The 26,788-nt window shown below is 38.4% G+C and overlaps 2 protein-coding genes and 1 long non-coding RNA gene across 14 annotated transcripts in view; 2 read left to right on the top strand and 1 right to left on the bottom strand.

Annotated features, from left to right (window-relative positions):
- ERAP1 (endoplasmic reticulum aminopeptidase 1) overlaps positions 1 to 10,437 on the top strand; it is a 32,247-nt gene extending 21,810 nt beyond the window's left edge. For all 3 annotated transcript variants that reach the window (XM_072958383.1, XM_015246713.3, XM_015246711.3), the window contains 7 exons: positions 318 to 501; positions 1,838 to 1,994; positions 2,674 to 2,858; positions 3,748 to 3,909; positions 4,406 to 4,546; positions 5,067 to 5,148; positions 8,720 to 10,437. In XM_072958383.1, coding sequence (XP_072814484.1) covers positions 318 to 501; positions 1,838 to 1,994; positions 2,674 to 2,858; positions 3,748 to 3,909; positions 4,406 to 4,546; positions 5,067 to 5,148; positions 8,720 to 8,875 — 1,067 coding nt within the window. In that variant the 3' untranslated portion in view covers positions 8,876 to 10,437. The remainder of the gene's footprint in view (positions 1 to 317; positions 502 to 1,837; positions 1,995 to 2,673; positions 2,859 to 3,747; positions 3,910 to 4,405; positions 4,547 to 5,066; positions 5,149 to 8,719) is intronic.
- Positions 5,689 to 26,788, bottom strand: part of CAST (calpastatin) — a 111,259-nt gene continuing 90,159 nt past the window's right edge. For 9 of the 10 annotated variants that reach the window (XM_072958387.1, XM_015246720.3, XM_015246719.3 and 6 more), the window contains 5 exons: positions 25,012 to 25,056; positions 24,546 to 24,638; positions 23,224 to 23,295; positions 13,241 to 13,306; positions 12,077 to 12,301 (listed from right to left, as the gene is read on the bottom strand). In XM_072958387.1, coding sequence (XP_072814488.1) covers positions 13,256 to 13,306; positions 23,224 to 23,295; positions 24,546 to 24,638; positions 25,012 to 25,056 — 261 coding nt within the window. In that variant the 3' untranslated portion in view covers positions 12,077 to 12,301; positions 13,241 to 13,255. Of the gene's footprint in view, positions 6,254 to 12,076; positions 12,302 to 13,240; positions 13,307 to 23,223; positions 23,296 to 24,545; positions 24,639 to 25,011; positions 25,057 to 26,788 lie in introns of those variants that run through there. The other variant, XM_072958384.1, reaches the window with a different exon arrangement.
- Positions 19,411 to 26,781, top strand: LOC140695625 (uncharacterized). The gene is made up of 3 exons (XR_012071321.1): positions 19,411 to 22,122; positions 24,837 to 24,945; positions 25,175 to 26,781. It is a non-coding gene; the product is annotated as an uncharacterized lncRNA (long non-coding RNA).

Consider the following 26,788-nt stretch of genomic DNA (forward strand, 5'->3'; position numbering starts at 1 on the left):
AGTGGTGCTTGTGAAAACCCCCCTTCCTTTGTTAGCGTTGCTGGCTTATATCATATGTATGGCTTGAACCGTGGCTGCATTCTTCTTGTGGATCTATAAATGTCACAAAATTGGTGTCTCAAACTAGTATTGGCTCTTGTCTGTTGGGATGCTGTTGCCTAGTTTCTGAGAGGAATGCGTTCAATAGGAAACTCATTTCAGTATTTAAATTGTTCAGTGTTAAACTTGCCTTTCGTTTCCTTGTCCAGTCTCTGATCAGAAAACCTTTGACCAGTCGAGAGAGAGAATGGAGCTATGATTTATTTTCTTTGCTCTAGATGTGCTCATCCTTCCAGAAGAGGTGGAATGGATCAAATTTAATGTGGGAATGAATGGCTATTACATCGTGCATTATGAGGATGATGGATGGGATTCTCTGACTGGCCTTTTAAAAGGAACACACACGGCAATCAGCAGTAACGATCGGGCCAGTCTCATTAACAACGCATTTCAGCTTGTCAGGTAATACAGGCTCTCACAGCCTTGGTTTATTTCTGAAAGCTGCTGTTATCATTCAAATCCTTGATTTCTCAAGATGAAAATGATCGATTGCTAATAAGTTGAAGGGTGTTTTCTCCTAACAGCTCAAAATTGCTTTTACCCTTATGCATAACCTCTTGTCTGTGTGTGCTGAATAAGGTAAAAGAAGGAACCTGTATTGTAATCTTTTTCATTAACAGCTTAGATCAGACTGAGGCAGAAGTGTAGAACACTAGGAGACCAGCATCCTGGAGAAGCCCCTTGCCTGGTCCCTAATGCCTAGTCCTGCAGCTTTTTCTGGCCCTGCTGTAACAGATCAGATTCCTCCCCTGCTGGGCCTCTAACAGCCCGGAAGCCTTCTTAGAAGACCAAGTAGCCCATGCTGAAGTTTTTGGCATTACTTTACATTTGGTAAATGAGGGATGGCCCCTGATCCACCCCCACCCCACCCAAAGTCGATACCTGAACTTCACAGCATCTTTATGGAATACAGCTCATAGAATGTGGCCTAACCAGATGACCTGTGAGTGTCACTCCTTTTTGCTCCATAACATGTGTTTTCAGAAAATGTCCCCCAAGCCTAAAATTCAGACTTCTTCAATATTTACAGAACTGAAGTCTAAGGGAAATAACCCAGGTCAGAGAGAACACATAATTCTCATGCTCCATGTCCCTCTACTCGAAAGGTTGAGTTCTTCCTTTTCTGGGGCTCTTGAGGTTACAGAAAGCCATGGGGGGTAAAGATAGGGGTTGCTTACCTAGCCGTTCCTGCCTGCCTAAATACATTCCCTTGCATAGCCTATTACTGCTTAAATTTTAGGGGGCTTTGTGTTTACTTATATGAGCATATACCCTACCACCAAGGCTTTGAACACCAACCCTGTATAGTGAGTGAAGAGTTTACGTCTACATTCAGTTTCTTTTTGAAATGGAGAAGAGGATGTGTTGACTCCTGGGACTCATACTTCGGACTAAGAGGCAGTCCCTGACGAATCCTCTTTGATCAAATTCCCCTTCCAACTACTCTGGAAGTTCAGCACACAGTGCGATGTTTCACAGAGGGACAGATGCTGACATACTTCCATCTCGTCTTAGCCACGAGTTAACCCTAGCTCTGTTGTTTGAGAAAGTTCCTTCACCATGTGAACACACTGGATGTTCTGTTGTCTGTGACAGGAAAGATAGTAATCTCAAGGTCATTATTTATAAGAGAGTATTTATATCTAATTGAATATTTTGCTAGGAGATTGTTAAAATATCTTTTGAAACAAATAGTTGATTTCCTTTTAAACTGCTAACCCTGGCATCTCTTGACTAGCATTGGAAAGGTATCAATTGAAAAAGCCTTGGATTTAACCCTGTACTTGAAACATGAAACTGAAATTATGCCGGTGTTCCAAGGTATGAATGAGCTGATACCTATGTATAAGTTAATGGAGAAGAGAGATATGGATGAAGTGGAAACGCAATTCAAGGTAAAAGCCTGAAATAAATTGAATGGTTAGATAACTGGTTTGCTTTTGTGTGGGTGCAGAGGAGAGTTCTTACCATTGTGTATATTATATACTTATGTCTTGATATATATTAAAGAAAAGTAAATCAAAATTACCTCAGTATTTGGGTTGACGAGCAAACACTTTGGTTTTATTTTGGCACTGAAACTAGGCACGGCACTGTTAGGTTCTGTACTTAATTTTCATGGATTTGTTACTCCCTTCCTTTGGCTAATCCTTAATTTCATTTTACTTCTGTATTGTGATGGTGGCTATTAAGATTTTCTGGGGCTCGGGTACTTGAGGAAGAGGCACAGAATTATTCTGGCAAAATGTCATGAAGTCTTGTTACATAATTTGCTCTCCAAATTAAGTCACATCAACTGTCTCTTTTAGTTTGTTTTAAAAAGTGGCAGTTCATCCTGATTTTGAGTAGATAAGGATGTATTTATAAAAAAGATGGCTAGGCATATTCTGAAATCGTTCATCATTTCTTGCATTGGGCCTCTTTCATAATGAGGTAAACAGAACTGCCAGGTTTTGAAAATAAGAGTTGGATTAAGCTTTACAAAGAATCCCCATTACCTGGGGTGTAAACCACATCATATAAACCACAAGATGACCCGAGACCGTACTGGTGACACGTGTGGCTTTCCTGCAGGCCTTTCTCATCAGGCTACTGAGGGACCTCATTGATAAGCAGACGTGGACGGACGAGGGCTCCATCTCAGAGCGAATGCTGCGGAGTCAGCTGCTCCTCCTGGCCTGCGTGCGCAAGTATCAGCCCTGCGTGCAGAGGGCAGAAGCCTATTTCAAAGAATGGAAGGAAGCCAATGGAAACTTGAGGTCTGTTTTTACCGAACAACCAGACTGTTACGTAAAGGGTATCTTTTCTGTTTTCCATCATCAGTGCATGGGGAGAAAAAACAGGTATAGACAAGTCCCTCCCACTGCCTCTTCTGGGAAAATATATATAGTTTTAAAGATTTATCTATTTTTCTTTCAATTTTCTGTTTTAAGAAATGCTAGAAAGGAATTTCTTTGCACAAAAGTCAAATAACCAGACGGTTAGGATGGGATTATAATAATAGCTGTTTTATAGCCAAGGAGACAAAACCGTATCAAAACTGAGACAGCTGTACTGGACAGGAACAGAGGCAGGGCCTCTCGAGTCCCTGACGAGGAGGGAGGGGAGTTGGGAAAGTTATTTGGTAGTTGCTAACACTATCTAAGCCAAGTAGGATCTTCCTGTGTCTGGAAATTGATTCTTGATTACTTAAGTCCTTTTGGGGCTTAAATCCCATCCAGAAAATATTAAGCTAACAATTGTATATGCTTCCATTTAAAGAAGTACTATAAACAGTGGTCCTGTTGGATTCCTGACTTTTGTTCATGGACTGCATCTTGAGTCTAGTTTGAATTTTTTCTTTCGGCTTTAAAAGGGACCACCTATTGAGTCACCCGACATCATTCAAGTATGTTAGATACGTAGGTATTTATAGAAGTGGCATTTCACATTATATTTTGGGGAAAGCTACTTAAAATCTCTTTTCAGTTACTTTCTCTTGCCTCTTTCATAAAATGTAACTGAAGGAAAGAGGTTATTTCTGTTTATATTTCCAAGCATGCTTCTCTGATCATGGGCCCAGTTTATCATTTCATAATTGGCCACTGTTGTGCATCCAGACACATTTCCTTCATCTCAGACTCTCACCTGGGGTGTTCTTTTCCACAGCCTGCCCAATGATGTGACCTTGGCCGTGTTTGCTGTGGGGGCCCAGAACCCTGAAGGATGGGACTTTCTTTATAGTAAATATCAGTCATCATTGTCCAGTACCGAGAAAAACCAAATTGAATTTGCTCTCTGTATTAGTCAAAATAAAGAAAAGCTTCAGTGGTGAGTAATTCATTCATGTTCATGTAGCTAAGAGGAATTAAATGAGATCAGATCCTTCTGGCATTTATTTTTGGTCTTGGCCAGGAACTGCATTTTTTTTTTTTTGCTAGGAACATTTATGCAAGAGGACACACATTTAATGAGTATGGTAAATAACTAGGGAGCAGCGAGTGTTAGGAAAAATATTTAAAGGAGTATGTATTTGTGTATCTTTGAAATAACACATTTAGAAATACACAGGAGAGATACTTATCTTAGCTACTCTTCTGAGCAAATGAGAGGATATGGGAATGGGTGTTGTAAACATTGTATTAATGTTAGTTTTTCTTATTATGTAGCTATAGTGAGCTTCTGAGGGCTCTGATACCTAATTATCTTTTTGGTCTTCATTATTGGCAGGTTGGCTTTCTCCTTTCACATATTATTTTATTAAAATTGTTCATTACTTTTTCAGGGCCTATTCATTGCTGACATTTTCTTCTCTTAATTATTCTAGGCTACTAGAGCAAAGTTTTAAGGGAGATGTAATAAAAACTCAAGAGTTTCCAGATATTCTTAGAGCTGTTGGCAGAAACCCGGTGGGATATCCATTGGCCTGGAAGTTTCTGAGGGAAAATTGGAATAATCTTGTACAAAAGTAAGTAGTGCCAAAAACTGTGCCATGACTGGGAAAATTCCTGAAGCTGGCTAACAGTGGAAACTTACAGGGATTTTTTTTTTTTGACTGAAGATAGGAGTAAGAGATACTTGAAATATCCTTAGAAAATATGAAACTGTAATTTAATACTAACTAATGCATCTGAATAGTCAGGTTTTTCATTCCATCAGGAATACTCTCTTCCTGCACCCGGTGACCTGTTTGAAGCCTTCCTCTGCACAGTTCAGCCATGTCTTATGTTCACTATTTCTGCTCGGTACATCTGCTTCTGTCAAACTCTGTAGCACTTATTGCTTCTGTGATTGTCTTTTGGGTACCTAATCTTCTGTTCACCAGCTGGTGTGCTTATATTTACAACTAGACCTTAATCCATTGGATCACATCTTTTTCATGTCCTAACTAGTTTTGTGTTAATTGCTATGACATACAGGAGGCACTTAAAAATACATGTCGAATGAACAAATATGTCATGATGCCTTCTGACAATTTCTGTTTCTAGGTTTGAACTTGGCTCGAGTTCCATAGCCTCCATGGTCGTGGGAACAACAAACCAATTTTCCACGAGAGCACGGCTTGAAGAGGTAAAAAAATAAAAAGCTTTCTTTTTAAACTTAAGTGACAATTAGCTAATAAACTATCTAGTAAATATGAGATAGATAAAATACTTTAAGGATCCAGTGAGTTAGAAATGGATTTTGTCACTTAGTAGATGTTCTTTTTGGATGTATGTTCTTCTTGGATGTGTGTTTTGTTCAGTGTGGTGTTTGGGGCATGAGCAAATATCCATTACACGTAAACTGCTGGAAACTGTGCTTCTTCCCACCCACGTTAAGAAGTCTTAGCTCTGCCACTAAAAATGTTAGGGCTTAAAAAATTACTGTAGACATTTATTCCCTGTTTAGGGTGTTAAAAGTGATCATTATATAGATGGCTGAAGTGATCACCTAGTTATTTTGAAAGAGGCAGATCTGGAAACAAGACCTATTCAGGTTCATGATTTCCTATGTGCGTACCAACTACTTTCAGAAGGAACTTTGGGCAAATTATAAGGTCCATGTATAAAATAATGTTAAAGAACAAAAAGCCTCATGATGTTCAGAAAGAGGTAACTGTATGAGTGATTTATGTTGAGGATAATTTATTGCAGTTGCACCCCAAATTTACCACAGCTCTCCATCAGCCAAAGAAAAATGAGAAAACAGTATGAGTTATTTTCATTGTCAGTTAAGAGAGAACCATGGACCACAGAAGTTTTCCACAAAAGCTGATTTTTCTCTTGGTCTTAAACTTGGAGTTTGGTGTATGGGTCATTTTGTTGTGGTGGCTTTTTCTGTAATGTTTTTTAAAGTTAAGTTGTAGGACAAATTGACATGATTTTAAAAATATGTTGCATTTAGATAAAAGTTGAGAGCCTATTAACTTTTTTAGGAATAGTTCCACTGTGTAGTCTGGTTACACCATGATCTAGCTTGGTATAGGGAGAGTGCTTTGAAAATGCAGAAGCGATGTCATGACCCTTATCTTTTGTCCAGTTTTTTAGTAGCATCATCCAAACGTGTAAACTTAACTTGCACATAATAATTCAAGTTTGAACTCTAGTGGGATCTACAGCAGAGATATTCTGTGTGATGACTGCAGAGCCATGTGTAGGTTGTGACCAGATACACAGCTGTCCATAGACCAGATCTGTAACAACAAAACATTTCATTCATTGACTTGTTCATTCATTCATTTTCTCATTAATTCATTCAAGGCGTATTACATATTCTATAGCAGACACATTATTTTATAGCAGCGGTGGTTTTAGGTTTCAGGGCTATGATGATGAAATAGGAGAGACAAAGCCTCTGCCCTCAGAGCTTAAATTCTCCTGGGGGAATTAGTTACAGACAACTCAACCTGTGTCAGGTAGTCACATGCTCTGAAGGTGAATAAGGCAAGGTAGGAGGGAGAGCGACTTGGTAAGGGATGGTGCTGTGTTCTGTGGGCTGATGCGCAGATGTTGGCCAGATACTAAAGGAAACACAGCTGTCTAGGAGGAGAGTGTTGTGTGCAGAGGAAACGTCAGGTGCAAAAGCCCTGAGGCAGGGCATGTAAATGAAAGAGCCTGAGATACTGTCAGAAGGTTAAAAACTGAAAACCAACTCATGACTAACCCTTTCTTGAAAACCTGCCCGTCACTCTTGAAGTAAATTGCAGACCTCTCCTTCCCCTGTGCAGGAGGCTGAGATCACCTGGCCCCTGCTCACCTGTCCAGCCAGTTCTCATGCGCTCCTGTGTGCACTCTCTCGCCCGCTCCAGCCACGCAGCCTCCTCCTGCTCCCGGGCCACTGGGTGTTTGTCCTGGCTCTAAGCCTCTGCACTTATTTCTTCGTCTGGCTTGCCTATTCACCAACTTTGGACTGGAAAGGCTTATTTTATTCTTTAGAGGTCCCAGCTCAAATGCTGCCTCCCCAGAGCACTCTGTCTAAAGCAGGCCCCCCTGCCCCAGTTACTGGCATAGCTCCGGTTTATTTTCTCCAGAGCAGTGGCGTTAGTGTCATCCTAGTTGACTGCCTGTCTCCCCAGTACACTGTAAGCTCCGTGAGGGTAGGGTGCTTGCCTGACTCACAGCCTCAAGTGGGCTTTACCCACATCACAAAGCTACATCCTAACCAGTGCTCTGCAGTGTTACAGATGAGGAATCTGAGTCCCAGAGAAGTGAAATCATTTACTCTAGGGCAAACAAACTAGTAAGGTAAACCTGTATCAGGCTGCTTATTGCACAGAAAATGTTGTCAAGGAAGCAGGTTTGAATCAAACTCCTACTCAGTTGAGATGCCACATTTCCCAAGATGGATGAAGGTGGGAGTGGTCATTTTGAGTTAGGAAAAGCCTGAGAGCAAGAGTTAAAAGTTGGCTTTGTTACAGCTCTTGTAGGTCTGTGTTTTAGTGAGGGGCTCCTTCAGGATTGGTTAATTAATTTGACAAATTAGTGAAATTATTGATGTGGTCTGACTGGAGTGCCCACAGTGATTTTTTAAATTGACTATCAATTAATCTTAAGCTCTGAGAGAACAAAAACAGTAGGCTGAGGTACAATTTAAGGTAGGACAGCCGAGTGGGGTGTTCTCTAAGTTGCTATAGCAGGAGGGCATGCCTTTTGCTCACTGAATGGTCCTACTGAGATTTAATTTTAAAACAACCCCGGAGTCATTTAAAATTGGAATTTGATCTTTCAAAAGCTCATTCTTACTCTCCTCTTATTCCCAAACTTATATTATGACATGGATTTTTAAGGAATTACTGTCTGGAATCCATGCTGAATAAATAATACACCTTGGCCTAGACTTGCTTCCTGTCTACGAAATCAAAAATTGATGGATTAATGCTGTGAAAATTTATGGGAAAAGTTTAAGAACCCTTGAAGGTGAAACAGAGTTGCACAATGGTCAGTGCTGTTGCAAAGCCAACCTGTTCCTCATGTGAGCTTAAAGGGGTTTAAAATACCCTGCAGCAAAACAACAGCAAAGATATTTTTGAGGACATAGCCAAGTGTTTCTTATCTCTTTAAAACCACAGGGAACTTTGTGTGGATTTTATCTTGTGGGAACAATACATGAATTGTGGATTAGGGTAAAAAAAGTTTGGCACGGTTTGGGGTATTACCACCATAACTTGTTAAGAACCCCACTCCCTGCAGTGTTTCTATAATAAAATACAAGGCCAGGCCCATGGAGAAAGACTGCACTTACGCGGCTGAAATTGTTTTGCTTGGCAAGGAAGATACTCTGCACATTTTGCTTTTTCAGATATGTTTAAAAAAGTTAAGTTTGCATCTGTACGTATATAACAAGATACACATTAAATAGATACACTTGATTATGACTTAATTATAAAATGATAAACAGTTAAGTCTTCTAGAATCTGGCAACAGTGAATAAATAAAAAAGCTGCAGAGAAAAAAGACAAAACTTGACATCATGAGGCATGAGCTCATTTCATGGAGCTTAAGTTTATGTAGATAATTGTATCCAGACACCTGGCCCTGCCTTCTGTGTAGAATTCTGACAGATGCTGGAATTCTGGCTTCAGTTTTCTTTTAACTAACCTAAACTTACATTAACGCAACTTAATAAAACACAATTTTAAAAAATCCACTTTTTCCTCAAGGTAAAAGAATTCTTCAGCTCTTTGAAGGAAAATGGGTCTCAGCTCCGTTGTGTCCAACAAACAATCGAAACCATTGAGGAAAACATACGTTGGATGGATAAGAATTTTGATAAAATCAGAGTGTGGCTACAAAATGAAAAGCTTGAACTGTTGTAACAATTCGTTTCTTGCTGGTTCCTGTGATGTGTAATCTTCAAAATTTGGTTGAATGTGAATATTTTCAAACTAGAGGTGGTTATTTTGGCACCTACTGAAGATACTTCTTTTTCCTTCAACTGCTTATTCATTAACCCTTCCTATGAAGACTGGCTGTTGAATTTTTCATCAATTGGTCATTGCCACCACGTGTCTCATTACAGGTGTTGTCCCAAAATGTAGACTCAAGTGGTGGGTTCCTTACTATGGAGAAGTAAAGTACCTTATTTTTTTCATTCTGTATTTTATACTCAAGCCCTGTGGTCTCCAAAGCCCTGCTCCCCATGCCCCAGTCCCCATGTGTTTGTCATTCATTAGCTGTTCTGTCTCTCAAGTCTCCTCTGAAGACTTCAAACAGTGGGGACTCCTGACCCGTGAACCTCTGGAGCAGTGACTGAGCCAGAATGCCCCGGATCTGCCTTCTACTTTCCCTTCCTTGCTGCATCCCAGGAGCTGACCTGCTGTAGGGCCACATCATCAGGCTTCCTGGTCCTCTGGCTTTTGGTCCATCTCCCAGGAGGGCACATTAGAGCCTTGGGTAGGGGAGAGAGTAGGTGGGGATGTTCGTTCCCCCGGGTTCCCCTGCACAGCTTTCTCCATCTCTGCGTTCTGGTAACCTTTGCCCTCTCATCCCTTCATGGTGAGGGAGGGGTGAAGAGGCAGCCTGGCTTTTAACTAGTCCTGGCTGTACTTGTGGTTTCCATATATCCTGCCCTCGCTTTTGTTTAAAAACAAACAACTTTTGTAGAACCCTCCTCTGGTAATGCTAATTGGAGTGTGCCATCTGTTTCCTCAGGGACCCTGAATGATAGTGTCTCTTCTGAAAAAGCAGAGTGCATTCAGGTCTAGAGAAGAAACCTTTCATTTGAAGTTGAATCTGAGTGCTATTGCTCCTTAGGTAGGTGATGCTTCCTCTCCCTGTTCCTTATTTGGCCTAGTTTACAATCCTCAAATAACTTGTTACTGGCACTTATTGCCAGTAAGTCACTGGAGTTTCTAGTAAATGATAATGTATTGTGAAACTGAAAATACTTGCTTTTGTTAGCCTAACTGAAGACAGTGCATTGTCTTGGAATTGAAGTCTTTTATGAGTTTTTAAAAATATATTACAAAATTTAAGATAAAGGAGTATGATTTGAAAAATGTCAGTGTGTTGGTCTAATACACTGTGGAATAGAGTGACTTTTCTGGACACAAATGTGTTTACAGTTTGATTTTCATAAGTATGCATGCTTAATTGTTTGAGAAATTAAAAAAAAAAACAGAAATCATTGGTAATTTCCACCCCTGCGTATTTTCCTTCTGAAAAACATACAAAGCCAAGATTTTAATGTAAAATATTCTTCTTTAATTGCATCTTGTATCTTGATTAATGAAACATGGAAATAGTGGTTTTTCAGTTTTGGTCACCTGAGGAATCTATTTTCATTTATTTTCAGAGAAGTCCATTTTCTAAATAGACATATTGCCACAACAATGTGCAAAACCCTTTTTTGGTAATAAAAATTGTTATTTCCCTCTAAGCAGATGTTTGCAATTATTTCCTTCAAATTAGATGGGTAAAAAAGGACCGATTTAGAGCCTGTAGCTTATTCATGTCATCATCAATTACTAGCCAACACCCAAGCCTGAAGATACTTCTAATAAACAGAAAGGCACATTTAGAGTTCCTTAAATAAATGTTTACTTTTATGGGCATTTCTTAAATCTCTGGATTTTGGTATGTCATTTAAAAATACTTGTATATATGCATGGAAATTAACACTGCAGCCATCTCCTTGCAGACATACCTGTCAACATGAAAAGTTTCACTTCTTTTTTTTTAACAACTTTGTACCCACTCAATGGAAGAATTAGAGACATAAAATCCCTCAGGGAGTGTGTTTATTTTCTTGTTAGTGCCTTGAAAAGGTCTATTGACTCACTATAACGCTGCCTTATATTTCCCAGATCTGTAATAATAATGCCTGCATCTTTGATGGGACGGAGACATAGCATTTGACATGGATGAAGTTTGAAATCCCATAGGTATATGCATGATTTTTAAAGAGAATTTTTAGAGAGTAGTGAAATTTGATGCCCATTATAAGCAGTGTTATTTTTGTTTGCCATCCCCCTTAGACAGTATTGGTGATATTACTTATTTTTAGTGAAGTCAGCTAAGTCCTAATAAATAAAAACTTTAAACAGATGCTAAGGAAGGCTTTGCTCTCTGAAACAAGAAATTCCAAATCAATTTTATAATGTGTACCCGGTAACTTTTCCTGCATTCACTATCAGGAAATAAAGATGGGATTTTGATCAATAGTTAATTTCATCAATGATATCAGTGCTATGTTCATAAACCATTGAGAAAGATGAGAAACCATTCAAAGTTGTAGGATATCAAAACCTAGTTCTTAAATTGCTGTAGGGTGGGGTGGGAAGCAGATTTTTAAACTTGGGTTTTTTTTTAAAGCGTAAGTCTGTTCTTGTACTTGGTAAAGCCAACTCCCATTAAGCTAGATGCTGTACAGTGCAAAGACTAATGTGGCAATGGCTCTAAGAAAACTGCTGCTCAGGTTTTAGAGAGAGAGGATGGAAAACACAGCTTAATGGAATCAACTAGCAGCATTCAAGCCTCATATATGTATTCTAAAAATTAGATGTTGTTATTCTTGGAACTTGCTACGTGGTGACACAGAGTCTGCATTTTGCTCCTCTGTCTTGAGTCAAGTCTCAGTAGGTCTGTGCTAGCTGGGAAGGTGCTGAAGCCTTAACCTCTGGCAAAGAAGAGTTCAGCCTGAAAAGGGTTGGGGTGCTTCCTTGTCTGTCCAGGTTATCTGTTTTTAGCAGCTCAAGAGGAGATATGTGCCCCATGTACAATATTTTATGTTTGACTCATAAACACTAACCCAAAGAAACATCTATATAGTTCAAAAGCCCAAGAGGAAAGGGGTAATGAGAACTCAGAACATTGAAGAACATGTAAAGCATTGTTTTCCAAATGCTAACAACAATAACAACAACAAAGTGCGAACTGAAAATACTAATGAGATTTACAGGCACTGTGTGTAGAATGTGCAAAAGTTTGCAAAGATTTTTCCTTTGGTGTGTGTTGCTTTAAGAAACTATCAAATTTATCTCTTAGAAATATAAAGTTCCTTTCTTTCCCAACTGAAGGCAATTTTAAAAAATGCAAAGTTTATCAATACTCAGAACAGTAACACAGGTGAACCAGACAAATTCAGTTTCTTTCCAAGAAAAGAATAATGAACAGTGTTTAGGATGTCAAAAGACTCAGCAAAGGCCACTGTCTAGAAGCCACCTAGAAAAATTTTCTGTTGTCAAAGCCTTTTGTTCTTCAAAAGTCACCATCTACCAGCTGAAGATTTTTTATGCAGATACCTTGAAAAATTCAAAGAAGAAAATCCAGTGAACCATTTGATATATAATTTTCTTGTTGCAGGCATAATAAATGTAACATTTAGCAAAATCTTTTGTATAAAAGACAAGGGATAATTTCCTATAAATAGATAAGCGAGTAGATAATTAATAGAATTTTTTTTTATAATTTTGGGAAAAATCTTTGGAGCAATGCTAATCAGTATACATCCCTCTTTATAGGAAATAAAAGAGGACCATGGTGAGAGCGCCTAATCCAATTTAACCTACATTTCGATTTCTTTTAGATTTTTGGCAGGAAGTGGTTGTAAGCTTCTATGGCTGAGAATGATACCTCTTCTCTCTGAGGCTGATAAGGGCCCATTTCTCAAAGATCTCAGAGATTCCCTCATCCCTAACAGCTCTGCAGTCACCATTATGCAGAATCAAACAGTGCTTTACATCCCAAAACTAAGATGAACAACAGTTGTCAATCTTTTCCTTTGCCACATTCTCAAAACCCTGTAATTACCATCAGACCCTAGGGGGATGCTTCTCCCTACCCTACCATGTGCTTGTGTTTTGGGTAATAGCACTGTCATAAGGCCATTTCACTGTAAGATACAACCTACTCATTTTGCTTTGCCACAGTAACCTACAGCCATGAGCATTTGGGTTTCAAAGAGTCAACTAGACTTAGATGGTCATTTTCTTTAAGAGCCTGGCCTAATATTTTAAAAAGCTCTTAATTATAAGATTAATGTTTTTAAACATTCCAGTAGCACTATTACTCCATTTATTGCTTTTCAGAGAATTACTCTATAGATTTTGCAAAGTCCATTTCATGCCAATAGTATCTAAAGAACATGAAATTTCAAGAAGTGGACTTAGTTTCTCTCACCTGTAACACATAGGCTGGTAGAAGGTACGCTTGTCTTCATTTACAACAAACACCCAACTTACCAAATAGTGTGAACTTTAATTTGCATTTTTTCCATCAGATTTTGGCTTGGAAGTTTCCTCCTTTGCCTAAAAGAAAGGAAGGCAAAAACCATCAATGAGCTCTTTATTTTCTGGATTAAATATCAAAAAACTGATCAATCAGGAGAGGCTTATGAGGAAAGACTTTTCAGAATTAGAAAGGCTTAAGATGGCAGGCACTGGGGAAAATAAGATGGTCCTTTGTATTTCATTTAGCTTAAACACTGAATTTTTCTCCTTCAAGTTTATAAACTAAAAATAACTTTAAGTGACTCAATTTTTTACTCTAGACTCTTTTTTTTGAAGGCCAGAGTAATTGAAGAAAAAAATACATAAGTATTCATGGATTGTATCCATTCATCCCATTGATCCATCCTTCTCTTGTACTTGGAGGATTAGTGGGCAGCTAATCCACGCAGCATATAGGGTTATTGTGCTTTCTATTTTTTGAGTATGTACTTTATATAACTGAAATTAAATAAACAAATATTTAATCTGAGATACAGCATGAGCAACTATCTGGTTTCTTGTGTCCTTTATGGATTTTACTTTTTTTGAGGTATAATTGACATAACACTAATTTCAGATATACAACATAGTGAATCCATATTTATATATATAGTCAAATAAGATAGTCTAGTTAAAATCGATCACCATACATAGTTACAACATTTTTTGCAATGAGCACTTTTTAAGATCTACTTTCTTAGCAACTTTCAAATATGCAATACAGTATTATTGACTATTATCACCTTGATCTGCATAACAGTCCCATGACTTATTTTAAGTTTGTGCCACTCTTGACCCCCTACACCAATTTCACCTATCCCCCATCCCTTACCTCTGGCAACCATCAACCTGTGAGCTCACTTTTTGTTTCTGTTTTTATTTTTTTAGATTTTACATATAAGTGGGATTATAGTGTTTTACTTTCTTGACTTACGTCACTTGCATGAAACCCTCAAGGTTCATTGATGTTATTGCAAAGGGCAAGATTTCATTTTTTGTGGCTGAATAATATTCCATTTGTGTGTGTATGTATGTGTATACATACATACTATATATACATATATACCATATTGATTTTTATCCATCCACCCATTGATGCTTACTTAGGTTGTTTCCATACCTAGCTATTGTAAATAATGCCACCATGAACATGAAATTGCATATATCTTTTCAAGTTAGTTTTCATTTTCTTCAGATAAATACCAAGAAGTGGAACTGCTTGACTGTATGGTGGTTCTATTATATATATATATATTTTTGGTGGTTCTATTTTTAATTTTTTGAGGAATCTCCATACTGTTTTCCATAGTGGGTATACCAACATACATTCACACCAACAGTGCATAAGGGTACCCTTTCCTCCACACCCTTCCCATTTCTTTTCAGTGCCAGACATTCTAACGAGTGTTAGGTGGTATTTCATTGTGGTTTTGATTCGTATTTCCCTAATGCTTAGTAATGCTGAGCAACTTTTCATATGCTTGTTGGCTATCTGTATATTGTTTTTGGAAAAATGTCTGTTTAGATCCTCTGCTTTTTTTTTTATTTGAACTGTTTTTTTGTCGATGTATTAGTCCCTCTATATTTTGAATATTAACCCTTATCAGATACATGATTGCAAAAAATTTCTCCTGTTACTCAGTAGGTTGCCTTTTCATTTTGTTAATCATTTCCTTTGCAGAGTTTTTTACTTTAATGTAGCCACACCTGCTTATTTTTGCTTTTGATGCCTTTGCTTTTGGTGTCAAATCTGTAAAAATTACTGTCAAGACTGATGTCAAGGAGCTTACTGCCTATATTTTCTTCTAGGAGTTTTATGTGCTCCTAGAGAATGTCATTCTAAGTGAAGTAAGCCAGAAAGAGAAAGAAAAATACCATATGAGATCGCTCATATGTGGAATCTAAAAAACAAAAACAAATACAGGTTTCAGGTCTTACATTTAAGTCTTTAACCAATTTTGAGTTAATTTTTGTGTATGATTTTAGATAGAGATCCAGTTCCTAACACTATTTATTGAAGAGACTGTCCTGTCCGCGTTGTATATTCTTGGCCCCTTTATCATAAATTAATTGACCATTTATTCAAGGATGTATTTCTGGGCTCTCTATTCTGTTCCATTGACCATTGTGTCTGTTTTTATGCCAATATGCATACTGTTTTGATTACTACTGCTTTTAATATAGTTTGAAATCAGGGAACATGATGCCTCTAGCTTTGTTTTTTTTAAATTTTTTATTGAAGTATAGTTGATTTTCAATGTTGTGTTAGTTTCTGGTGTACAGCATAGTGACTTGGTTATACATATATATATGTGTGTATATATATGTATATATTTTTTCATATTCTTTTTCATTATAGGTTATTCTTCAAGCTATTGAATATAGTTCCCTGTACTCTGCCGTAGGACCTTGTTGTTTATCTTTTATATATAGTAGTTAATATTTGCAAATCTGAAACTCCCAATTTATCCTTCTCCTCTTCTTTCCCCTTTCTTAACCATAAATTTGTTTTCTATGTCCGTGAGTCTGTTTTGTTAATAAGTTAATTTTTATTGTTTTTAAGATTCCACGTGTAACTGATACCATATGATAGTTGTCTTTGTCAAGTCACTTTTTTTTTTAATTGAAGTACAGTCATTTACAGTGTGTCAATTTCTGGTATTTAACACAATGTTCCAGTCATGCATATACATACATATATTCATTTTCATATTCTTTTCCATTAATGTTTATTACAAGATATTGAATATAGTTCCCTGTGCTATACAGACTAAACTTGTTTTCTTTTTATCTATTTTTATATGTAGTGGTTAACACTTGCAGATCTCAAACTCTCAAATTTATCCCTTCCTACCCCCTTTCCCCTGATAACTGTAAAATTGTTTACTATGTCTGTGAGTCTGTTCTGTCTTACAGATGAGTTTATTAATGTTCTTTTTTAGATTCCACATATGACTGATATCATATGGTATTTTTCTCTCTCTTTCTGGCTAACTTCATTTAGAATGACAATCTCTAGGCCATCCATGTTGCAGCAAATGGCATTGTTTTATTTTTTATGGCTGAGTAGTATTCCATTGTATAAATACACCACAACTTTGTTCAATCATCTGTTGATGGTCATTCAGGTTGTTTCCATGTCTTGGCTATTGTATATAGTGCTGCTATGAACACTGGGGTTCCAGCTTTTTCTTTCCCAAGATTGCTTTGGCTACTTGGGGACTGCAGTGTTTCCATATAAATTTTAGGATTTTTTTTTGTATTTCTATGAAAAATGCCCTTGGAATTCTGATGGGGATTGCAGTGAATCTGTAGATTGCTTGGGTAATATGGACATTTTAACAACAGTTTTCCAATCCATTAACATGGAATAACTTTCCATTTATTTGTGTCTTCTTCAGTTTTTCTCATCACTGTCTTATAATTCCCAGTGGATAGGTCTTTCACCTTGGTTAAATTTATTCTAAGGTATTTTTTTATGCCACTGTAAATGGAACTGTTTTTCTTTCTTGTAGTTTTTTATTAGTGTACAGAAATGCAACTGCTTTTTGTATATTTTAATACCCTGCAATTTTACTGAATTTATTAGTTCTAATAGTTTTTGGTGGCATCTTTAAGGTTTTCTTTATATAATATCATGTCATCTGCAAATAGTGACAGTTGTACTTCTTCCTTTCCAGTTTAAATGCTTTTAATTTCTTCTTCTTGCTTACTTGCTATGTTGAATAAAAGTGGTGAAGGGGGGAGCATTCTTGTCTTTCTCCTGATCCTAGAGGAAAAGTTTCCGTCTTTTCACCATTGAGTATGATGATAGCTATGAGCTTGTCATGTGTGGCCCTTACTATGATAAGGTAGGTTCCCTCTGTATTCATTTTGTTAAGAGGTTTGTTTTTTTTTTTAATCATAAATGGGTATTGGTTTTCAGATCTTTTTCTGCATTGAAAGAGATAATCATAAGATTTTTATTCTTCATTTTGTTACTGTGGTGTAGCAAATTGACTGATTTGCAGATGTTGAACTATCCTTGCATCCTTGGACTAAATCTCAATTGATCATGGTCTATGATCCTTTTAATGTATTACTGAATTCAGTTTGCTAATGTTTTGCTGCAGATTTTATACATCTGTTCATCATTAGGGATACTGGCCTGTAATTTTCTTTTCTTCCGGTGCCCTGGCGTAGTTCTGGTATCAGGGTAATACTGGCTTTCTAAAGTGAGTTTGGAAGTATTCCCTCCTCTTCTGTTTTTTGGGAGAATTTCAGAAGGATTGGTATTAATTCCATTTTGAATACTTGGTAGAAAGCACCAGTGAAGCTCTTTGATCCTAGACTTTTAAGAGAGGTTCCATGGTGTAATGGTTAGCACTCTGGACTCTGATCCTAGACTTGTTTGTTGGGAGGTTTATGATCACTGATTCAATCTCCTTACTAGTAATTGGTCTTTTCAGATGTTCTTTTTCTTCGTGATCCAGTCTTGGTAGGTTGTATGTTTCTTTCTTCTAGGTGTCCAATGTGTTGGTGAATAATTGTTTATTCTTCCTTATGATCCTTTGGATTTCTGTGATATCAGCTGTACTGACCCCTTTTCATCTGATTTTATTTGAATCCATTTTTTCTTGTTGAGTCTAGCTAGTTTGTAAATTTTATCTTCTCAAAACAAAAACAAAAACAAAAAAAACAAAACCCCAGATCTTTGTTTATCTTTTCTGTTGTCTTTTTAATCTTTCATTTATTTCTGTTCTGATCTTTGTCATTTCCTTTCTTCTACTAACTTTGGACTTCATTTGTTATTCTTTTTCTAGTTTCTTAAAGTATAAAGTTAGGTTGTTTGGGATTTTTCTGGTTTTTTGAGGTAAGCATATGAACTTCCTCTAAAGTACTATCTTTTTTGTATCCTGTAAGTTTTGATATACTGTGTTTTCATTTATATTTGTCTCTAAGTATTTTTTGAATTCTTTCTGTTGTTGAAGTATAGTCAGTTACCACGTGTCAGTTTCTGGTGTACAGCTTAATGTCCCAGTCATGCATACATATACACATATTTGTTGGATTCTCTTTTGATTTCTTCTTTGACCCATTGGTTGTTGAGTAGCATGTTGTTTAGGAAATCGATGTATTTGTGGGTTTTCCAGTTTTCTTATAATTGATTTTGAGTTACATACAACTGTAGTCAAAAAGATGCCTGATGTGATGTCAGTCCTCTTAAATTAAGTTGTTTTGCAGCCTAACATATGATGTGTATCCTGGAGAATGTTCCACGTACACTTGAGAAAAATGTATATTCTGTAGCTTTGGATCACGCATTCTGTATATATCTGTTAAGTACATTGGTATAATGTCATTTAAGGCCACTGTTTCCTTACTGATTATCTGTCTAAATGATCTATCAATTAATGAAAATATGGTATTAAAGTCCCTGACACCATTATTGTATTGCTATTTCTCTCTTTAGGTCTGTTAATACTTGCTTTATATGTATATAGGTGCCCCTATGTTGGGTGCGTAACGTACTTACAAATGTTAATTTTTCTTTACCATTATTTAACATTCCTCTTTGTCTTGGTTCTAAAGATCATTTTGTCTGTAATAAGTATAGCTACACCAGCTATCTTTTGGTTTCCATTTAAATGGAATATCTTACTCTGTCTCTTCACTTTCAGTCTGTGTGTGTCCTTACATTTGAAGTGAGTCTCTTATAGGCAGCATATATTGTTTTGCTTTTTTTTTTTTAACCAATTCTGCCACTCTGTGTCTTTTGATTGGATAACTTAGTCCCTTTACTTCTAAAGTAATTATTGATAAATATGTACTTACTGCTAATTTTGTTAATTGTTTTCTGACTATTTTGTTTTCCTTAGTTCATGTCTTTCTCTAGCTCTCTTCCTTTGTGCTTTGATAATTTTCTAAAGTAATACACTTAAATTCCTTTCTCTTTACCTTTTGTGTATCCACTATAGTTTTTACTCTGTGGCCACCATGAAGCTTACATATAACAACTTTTAGCAGTGTTTTAAGTTTATAAAATCTTCCGTTTGAATGCATTCCAAAGCTCTACATTTTCACTCCCCTCCCTGACATTTTACGTTTTTGATGTGCATTTTACATATTTTTATCTTGTGTATCCCTTAATTATTGTAGTTTTAGTTATTTTTTATTACTTTTAACTTTCATACCAGCTTTGTAAGTGATTAATCCATCCCTTTACAACACCGGGTTATTCTGGATTTACTGTATATTTTACCTTTACCAGTGAGATTTGTACTTTCATGTTTTCTGGTTACTGATTACAGCATCCTTTTTTATAAGGCTGGTTTAGTGCTGATGAACTCCTTTAGATTTTGTTTGTCAGGAAAACTTTTTCTCTCCTTCAATTCTGAATGACAACTTTGCTGGGAAGAGTATTGGTTGGAGGTTTTTTCTTTCAGCACTTTGCAGGTCAGAAGGGAGTGGCATGATATATTCAAAGTTTCTGCTGAAAATCTACTGATAGTCTTATGGGGGATCCCTTGTATATAAAAATTTATTTTTCTCTTGCTGCAGGTTCAGTTTCTCTCCTTTAATGTTTGACATTTTAATTGTAATGTGTCTTTGGTATGGGTGTCTTTCAGTTTTTATTTGGAATTCTCTAGGCTTCCTGGATCTGGATGTCTGTTTCCTCCCCCAGGTTAGTGAAGGTTTAGAGATTATTTCTTCAAATAATCTCTTTGTCCCTCTCTCTCTTCTCCTTCTGGGACTTGTATAATGCAAATGTTGGTCTCTGTGATGTCCCAGAAAGCCTTTCAGCTATCTTTACTAGTTTTCCCATTTTTCTTATTACTACTTTGATTGGGTGAGTCCCATTGCTCTGTCTTTGAGTTCACTGATCCTTTCTTCTGCTTCATCTAGTCTGCTGTTGAATCCCTCTAATGTATTTTTCAGTTCGGTTATCGTGTTCTTGAGCTCTGTGACTTCTATTTGTTACTTTCTTGTATTGTCCCTCTTGAAGTTCTGTGTTCATCCATTCCTCTCCTGAGTTTGGTGAGCATCGTTATGACTTATTTTGAACACTTCATCAGGTAAGTCACTTATTTCATTAAGATTTTTTCCTGAGGTTTTATCTTATTCTTTCATTTGGAACATATTCCTATGGTAATTTTCCTTGAGTCTCTGTGTTGGTTTTTATGAGCTAGATAAAACTACTACCTCTCCCAGTTTGAAGGAATGGCCTCGTGTAGATGAACCTTACAGTTCCACCCTGCCCTAGCTCTTAGTTTTCTCTCAAACTTTGTGACTGTCCAGCCTATTTTTAGTGGCTCACAGTAGCTGCTTTCTGGGTGTGCCAAGACCTGTCAGTGTCCCAAGAGGGAGGATCTCATTGCCTAGATTCAGGCTGAATGGAAGCCAGTCCCTCAGGTAGCAGCTTTTAAAATATGCAAATATATATAGTCTTGCAGGACCGGAAGCATCGTCCTACTGGCTGCCAGAGCCAGGCAATTGGTTAGTATCCCCTAGGTAGCAGTTACAAAAATTGGTCCTCTATGTGAGGATACAAACTCCTTTCTAGGAAATTCTGGTGGCCTAGAGTGAGGTGGAGGGACAGCACAAAGACAGTGAGCACCAGCTTATGATCCCTAAAGGTACATCTGTAGGCCCCGAGATGTGTGCCAAGCCTGAAGCCTGTCCCTCAAGACCAAAGCTCTTGGTCTTGACAGCACAAGCAAATAGGCCTCTTACACAGAAAGACTGGGATGTGTTTTAGTCTGCTGTCTGTACAGTACTCTGTGGATGGTAGCCAGCTAAGAACTGCATCTCTGATTGCTACAGTTCTGTGAGACCCAGTAATGCAACCATGCTGGCCAACAGAGCCTGGTGATCAAGCAGCATCCCCTGGGTGGCAGCCACAAAAACTGGGGCATGAGACACCTGTGAAGTCTCCCCTCTGGGAGATACTGGCACTCTAAATAGTTGCAGAGAGTGTGTGAACAGTGCTCACCCTCTGAAGTCTCTGGAAGGGATCACAGTTGGCCTTAGATGTGTATTTAATCAGAAACCTGCCCCTGCCTCAGGCTGCGGCTATGCAGGTAAGCCAGGAGTTTCTTTTAAGAGACTGTGCTCCTTGAACTGTTCCATCTTGCAGGGCCCTGGGGGAGGTAGCCAGATAGAAGTTTATTCACTGGTTACAGTTCTGTGGGACTCATGAGCATAAGCCCACTGGTTCCTAGAGTCAGTTTGATCTAGAGGTGTCTCCCTGCAGGAGCTGCAAAAATTGAGGTGGGTGGGCAGTGGAGGGTTCAAGCTCCTTTCTGGGATATACCAGCTAGTTGGAGCAGGGCAGAGGAAGAGTGCAAAGATGGCACCATCCATCCCGAAAAGTATTTCAGAAGATCCCTGCACGTGTCTACGGATAGGGTAAGTCATTAAGGTTCTTTCACGGAAAGTCTAGGTGCTTTTCAGTCAGCTGCCTTTGTACTGGGCTTTGGGGTGGGCAGATCAGTCTGAGCTCACAAGCCCTTTAAGAACGGTTTCTCAGTTTGCTATAGCTGTATGGGTCGTCATGGACACAAGCTCCATTGGCTTTCAAAGCCAGGTGTTTTGGGGCTCATTTCTTGGAGGGTTTTAAAGGCTGTGGTACTGATAATGGGGTTCAAACTTCTTCAAGGAGAAGCTCTGGGTTTTGAGTTCCCTCTTGTTGGTGGGTTGCTCTATTAGGTGTGGAATTTTTGGTGAGACTGTCCCAGCTTCTTGTACCCTCTTAAATGTGGGCTTTCTCTCATTTGCTAGATGAGTAGGAGTCACTCAGCTAATCTGGGTTTTCTTTTTTTCCCTAGAGGAAGTTGTTCCATATACAGCTGTAGATCTGGTGTCTGTGGGACAAGGTGAGTTGAGGATCTTCCTTAGGCTACCATCTTGAACCAGAACTCACTATCTTGTTTTTAAGAGTTTTGATGCATTTGGACTGTTGTTTTTAAAGCTGTACCTTTAATTTTTCATTGTACTTGGGATCATAGTCATAACCATTTGAATCCTATGTTCTTAGAATTTGGATTAGACAACTTTTAGGTCCCACTTCTGTTGCTTCCCTGACCACAGTTTGAGTAATTTTAAGGTGGTCTGGGTCCTTGGAGAGGTGAAGGTATAAAGTAGATTCACCCACCCCAACCTTCCCTAAAGTCTCCATCCACTACAGCAGCAGCTCTGATGCCAACCGCATACACCGCTGTGAGAGAGGAAGTAAACCTGGGCTGACAGGGAATCAGTGATACAGCGACCAGCATGTCACTGCTCTTCTCAGGCAGAGCTCAAGAGGAGGAAGCAGGAGTCACAGGTTTTTCAAGAAGGTGAAGGGAAGGAGGGAGACAGGGCTTATAAGGTGTAGGATTGCTTTTGAAGGGATGAAAGAACTCAAACATGCTTACACTACAAGGGTAAAGAATTGAGACAAAGTTACAGGAGAGTTACTCACTCCCTGAGAGAAGGAAGGGGCTGAAGGGCAAAGCGGGGAGGGGGTTTGCTAGGAGGCAGTTTGTGAAAGGGATTTTGGTTATGTTCTGCAAAGTAGCCTCAATTTTCTCTTCGAAGCAGAAGGCGAGGCTGCCTGCACACAGTGGGGAACTTGGCTGGAAGGGAGTTTGTGAGGTTTGAGGTGGGGGAGAGGGCCTACACTGATTCCAGACTAGCACAGCTTGTTCAGCCGACTTCGGGAACCATCCAATTATAGGGAGCTCATCTGTATTTTGTGCGACAGGAGCTGGGAATACAGGAAACTTGAATTGTATTAAGAACATTCATTTCGATTTCTAAATTTATTTATTAAAAAAATAAATGTCTTTAAAACTTCAGTTTCTTTAGCTAGACATGTTAGGGGACAGCTAGTGCTTAAAAATTGTTTTATTCTAAATAGATCCCAATCCCATTAATGACCAGTGCCACTCAGTGTAATTGCGAAGCTAATCTGTAGTCTATTCACTGCTGTTTACCTTTGCAGAGTCCTTTGCTTTACCCCCATTCTTGGGTGTTTTGGAGCGGGAAGCCGTCTTCTTGTTTTTGTCCTAAAGCAAAGGAAATGTAATGAGGCCACTGCTGTCACCAGTCCTTCCAGCAGCTACCACTGCTGCAGGCGGATCAATCCAGACTGTCCTCTTCAGTAGCCTGGAATCTCCCATGTCATTAAGTAATGGAAAATTGAGTATCTCAGTCATGATTTTTTGAACAATAGTGAATGTACACAGATGCTTAAGGTAGGAGGTATAAAGGATCAAAATGATAAGGTGAGTCACACTGAGGCTCTGCCAATTTTCATGACACGTGACTCACCCAAACTGCATTTTGCTCATCAAAGAGAGCTTATTTCTATCAGGACTAGTTTTCATGTACCAATAGGACACTGGTTTTTTTTCAGTGTTATGGAAGCAAACCGAGAGAGCTGGGGCAAGTCATATACAAAAACTGAAGTCCATTCACCAAAAAAGCATTATTTATGAGGTTCCCGGAGTAAGAAATAGGATGCTGAGGTGGTCTAGAAATTCAGTCACCCAATACGGGGAAGACTGCCAATTCAGTGATTGAGAGAGATGTTTGATAACAGCCAAAACAATAGCAAACAGATGCACAATTTAATTCTCAAAATAACAAGGGCACTCATTTCACTTTTCCCTCTATTTGATTTACAGAAGGATGTTCTTTATATGGAAAATGCCACACTTGTTGGAGTACCCATTTTCTTCATTCACTTTTACGCATGTGCTGCGTACCAGGCCTCCAGCTAATGCTGAGCATAGAGGCACACAGCTCTGGTGTGACGCGCATGCTGCAGGTCACCCAGAGAGCAGGGAGAGCTCAGAGGCGGCCTTGGCCTGGGAAGGGAAAAGCAGTCACAGAAGTCTTCCCGGAGTGGCTGACGGGCGAGTCAGCCAGCTGCAGAGGGCAGAAAAGGGGAGGAAACCCAGAGGGCAGTCCCCAGTTGGGGACTGCTCTCATTTTAAATGAACACAGAGAAAACATTACTGTTGTACAGCAGTAAGTAAGGTGTGGCAATCAAAAGTGGTGGCTATGGAGATTAACGTGGAAAACATTTATGAAATAATGTTAAGCAGTGTATTATATCTGGACTCCAAGTACAACCAGATAAAACATGGAAAAAGACAAGAAATATACCAAGTAACAGTGTTTGTAGGGGTAGCAGAATTATTTTTTTTTTCTTTTCAAGTTCTCAATGGCATCAATTAGTTAATTTTACAGTCTGAAATTATATATATGGACACACACATTCAAAGAAAGTCAGTACAAAAAAGCATAGTACCTTTGCTGTGTCCTGGGAGGTTTCTGTAGTTGAGGAACAGCTGTCAAAATCCCCTGAGAGGGCATCAATGGGGTCTTGGGCTTCTGCAGGTTTCTGAGATATTAAAAGAAACAACCATCAGTGAAGAAGTACAAGGCCCGAATGCTCTGCGGTACATTTTCCCACATCTCTGAAAATATGTTTCAAATATAGCCTTGCTGACATTCTTTTCCTAGCAAACTAGTATATTATAAAAGAGATATTGAAACAGGAAAATCTTGACAACTGTTTTCTTCTACTCTTTTCTACAAGATGCTGAGTATTTGCTGAGCTTTGATTTTCTAATCTGAAAAATGGAGCTGCCTGGGAAGACAGAAACAGTGCACTCATACATAGGCCTTGGCATCATACAAAGCATAAGGTAGGCATTCAGTAAATTTTATATTTCTAAAATGTACAAGTTGCTAAACATAGCTATGGTATTTACCTTTGATGCCTCGGGCTTCTTAGTAGGTGGTTTCGCTGATTTGTCCTTAGAAACAAAGCAAACTATTGGTTAAACAAACTTTTGTAAAAGTTGACTTAGGTGAGGTCAGTATGCAATCTATTATCCAATGGATGACTTGATCTTTTTTTTTTTTTTAATGGAGATACTGCAGGTAGAATCCCGGACCTCGTGCATGCCAAGCATGCGCTCTACCCGAGCTATACCCTCCCTGCTCCAGAGACTTGAAATGGAGTACAGTCAACCCTCTGCATTGGCAGGTTCTGCGTCAGCAGATCCAATGAAAAGAGCAGATCAAAAATATTTGTGGAAATAAAATTCTAGAAAGTTCCAAAAAGCAACTTTGAATTTGCTGCATGCCAGCAACTATTTACATTGTATTAGGTATTTAAATCATCTCTAGATTACTTATAAGTATAGAAGAGAATAGGTATAGTATTATATGCAAATACTCTGCCACTAGAGAACTTTAGCATCCTCAGATTCTGGTGTCTGTGGGTCTTGGAACTAATGCCCTGTGGATACGGAGGGATGACTGTGTAAGATTTGCAGCAACTGAGAAACTTGGGCCCCTACTATTGCTTCACCAGCTCTGCTTAATTAAGTACCCTGTAGCCATTTTACTAGCCTTTGGGAAAATGCAAGGGTGAGTCTGGTCCTGAAAGTAAAGGAAACATTATTTTAGCAACTTTCTGGCCACTGTATGTTACTTTTTGTAACATCTTAAGTAGAAATGTAACTTGTGTTTTGTGTCTTCTTTGCTAATTTGCTTCTTTGCTAATTTCCTATATGCTTATCTACTCTAGCTTACTATACTTCGAAAGCATTTGAAAATCTAGAGATAGATTTTCTTTTCAGTGAGGATTACAAGGACCACTCATCAGGGATTTTTTCCCATCTACAAAGGCAAGGACACTAAATAATACATTTCCCAAAGAAAACAGCAGGGAGAATTCTCGCTAATTCTAGCTGGATGCAGAATTACTATCTTGAATACTGAATGCAAGCAGGGAGGACTGATGCTGGTAATACTCTGTCAACCAGGGTGTCAAAGCCCCCCTCTGAATCAGTACAGAATTTGGACTTCCCTGTTTTTATATGATGACAGACCTGGAAAGAGTTATTTAACGTCTAATGGACTTGCAACTAGGAGCCAAATAGGAAGGGGTAGGGTTGGATCAGGTTGACCCAAGAAAAACTGGCTTTCATATGAAAGACAAAGACAGACTTCCTGACAGAGTAGAGTATATTTAGGTATAGAAATAGGCAACACCATATTCCCAATCACACATCCTATCTTCACTCTCAACAGTGCCAGGGGTTGTGTAGACAAAGAAAGGGGGACCGCAGGTCTTAGAGGAGCCATATTTGCCCTATTAATTACTCTATACTAGCTCCTTTTCTTCTCTCCTTCAGCAGAGAGACTGCGTCAGTTACAAATATCATTCCTTTTATAGCCTTTTCGTGCAAAGAGAATTCATCTGTATTCATGCCTCTGAATCACTGTTAAGCATCAGTGAGTGACTGAACATTATTCAGCTCTCTTTATGCTACAGTGCCCAGCAGAGTAAACATCTAATGATACTGGCTCAAATAAATATTAAACAGAATTCTAGACAGCCTGCTCAGTGGGGACACACTGAACGCAGTCAGTCGTGTTACAATTATGCTGTTGTTACAGTATACCTCCTAGTCATTTCAAGTGCGGTTTGAATTTCAAAAGCTTTAGTACATATCCAACCTAGACAGTGCCCTCAGT

Source organism: Vicugna pacos, chromosome 3 (assembly GCF_048564905.1).
Source record: "Vicugna pacos chromosome 3, VicPac4, whole genome shotgun sequence".
Classification (NCBI taxonomy): Eukaryota; Metazoa; Chordata; class Mammalia; order Artiodactyla; family Camelidae; genus Vicugna; species Vicugna pacos.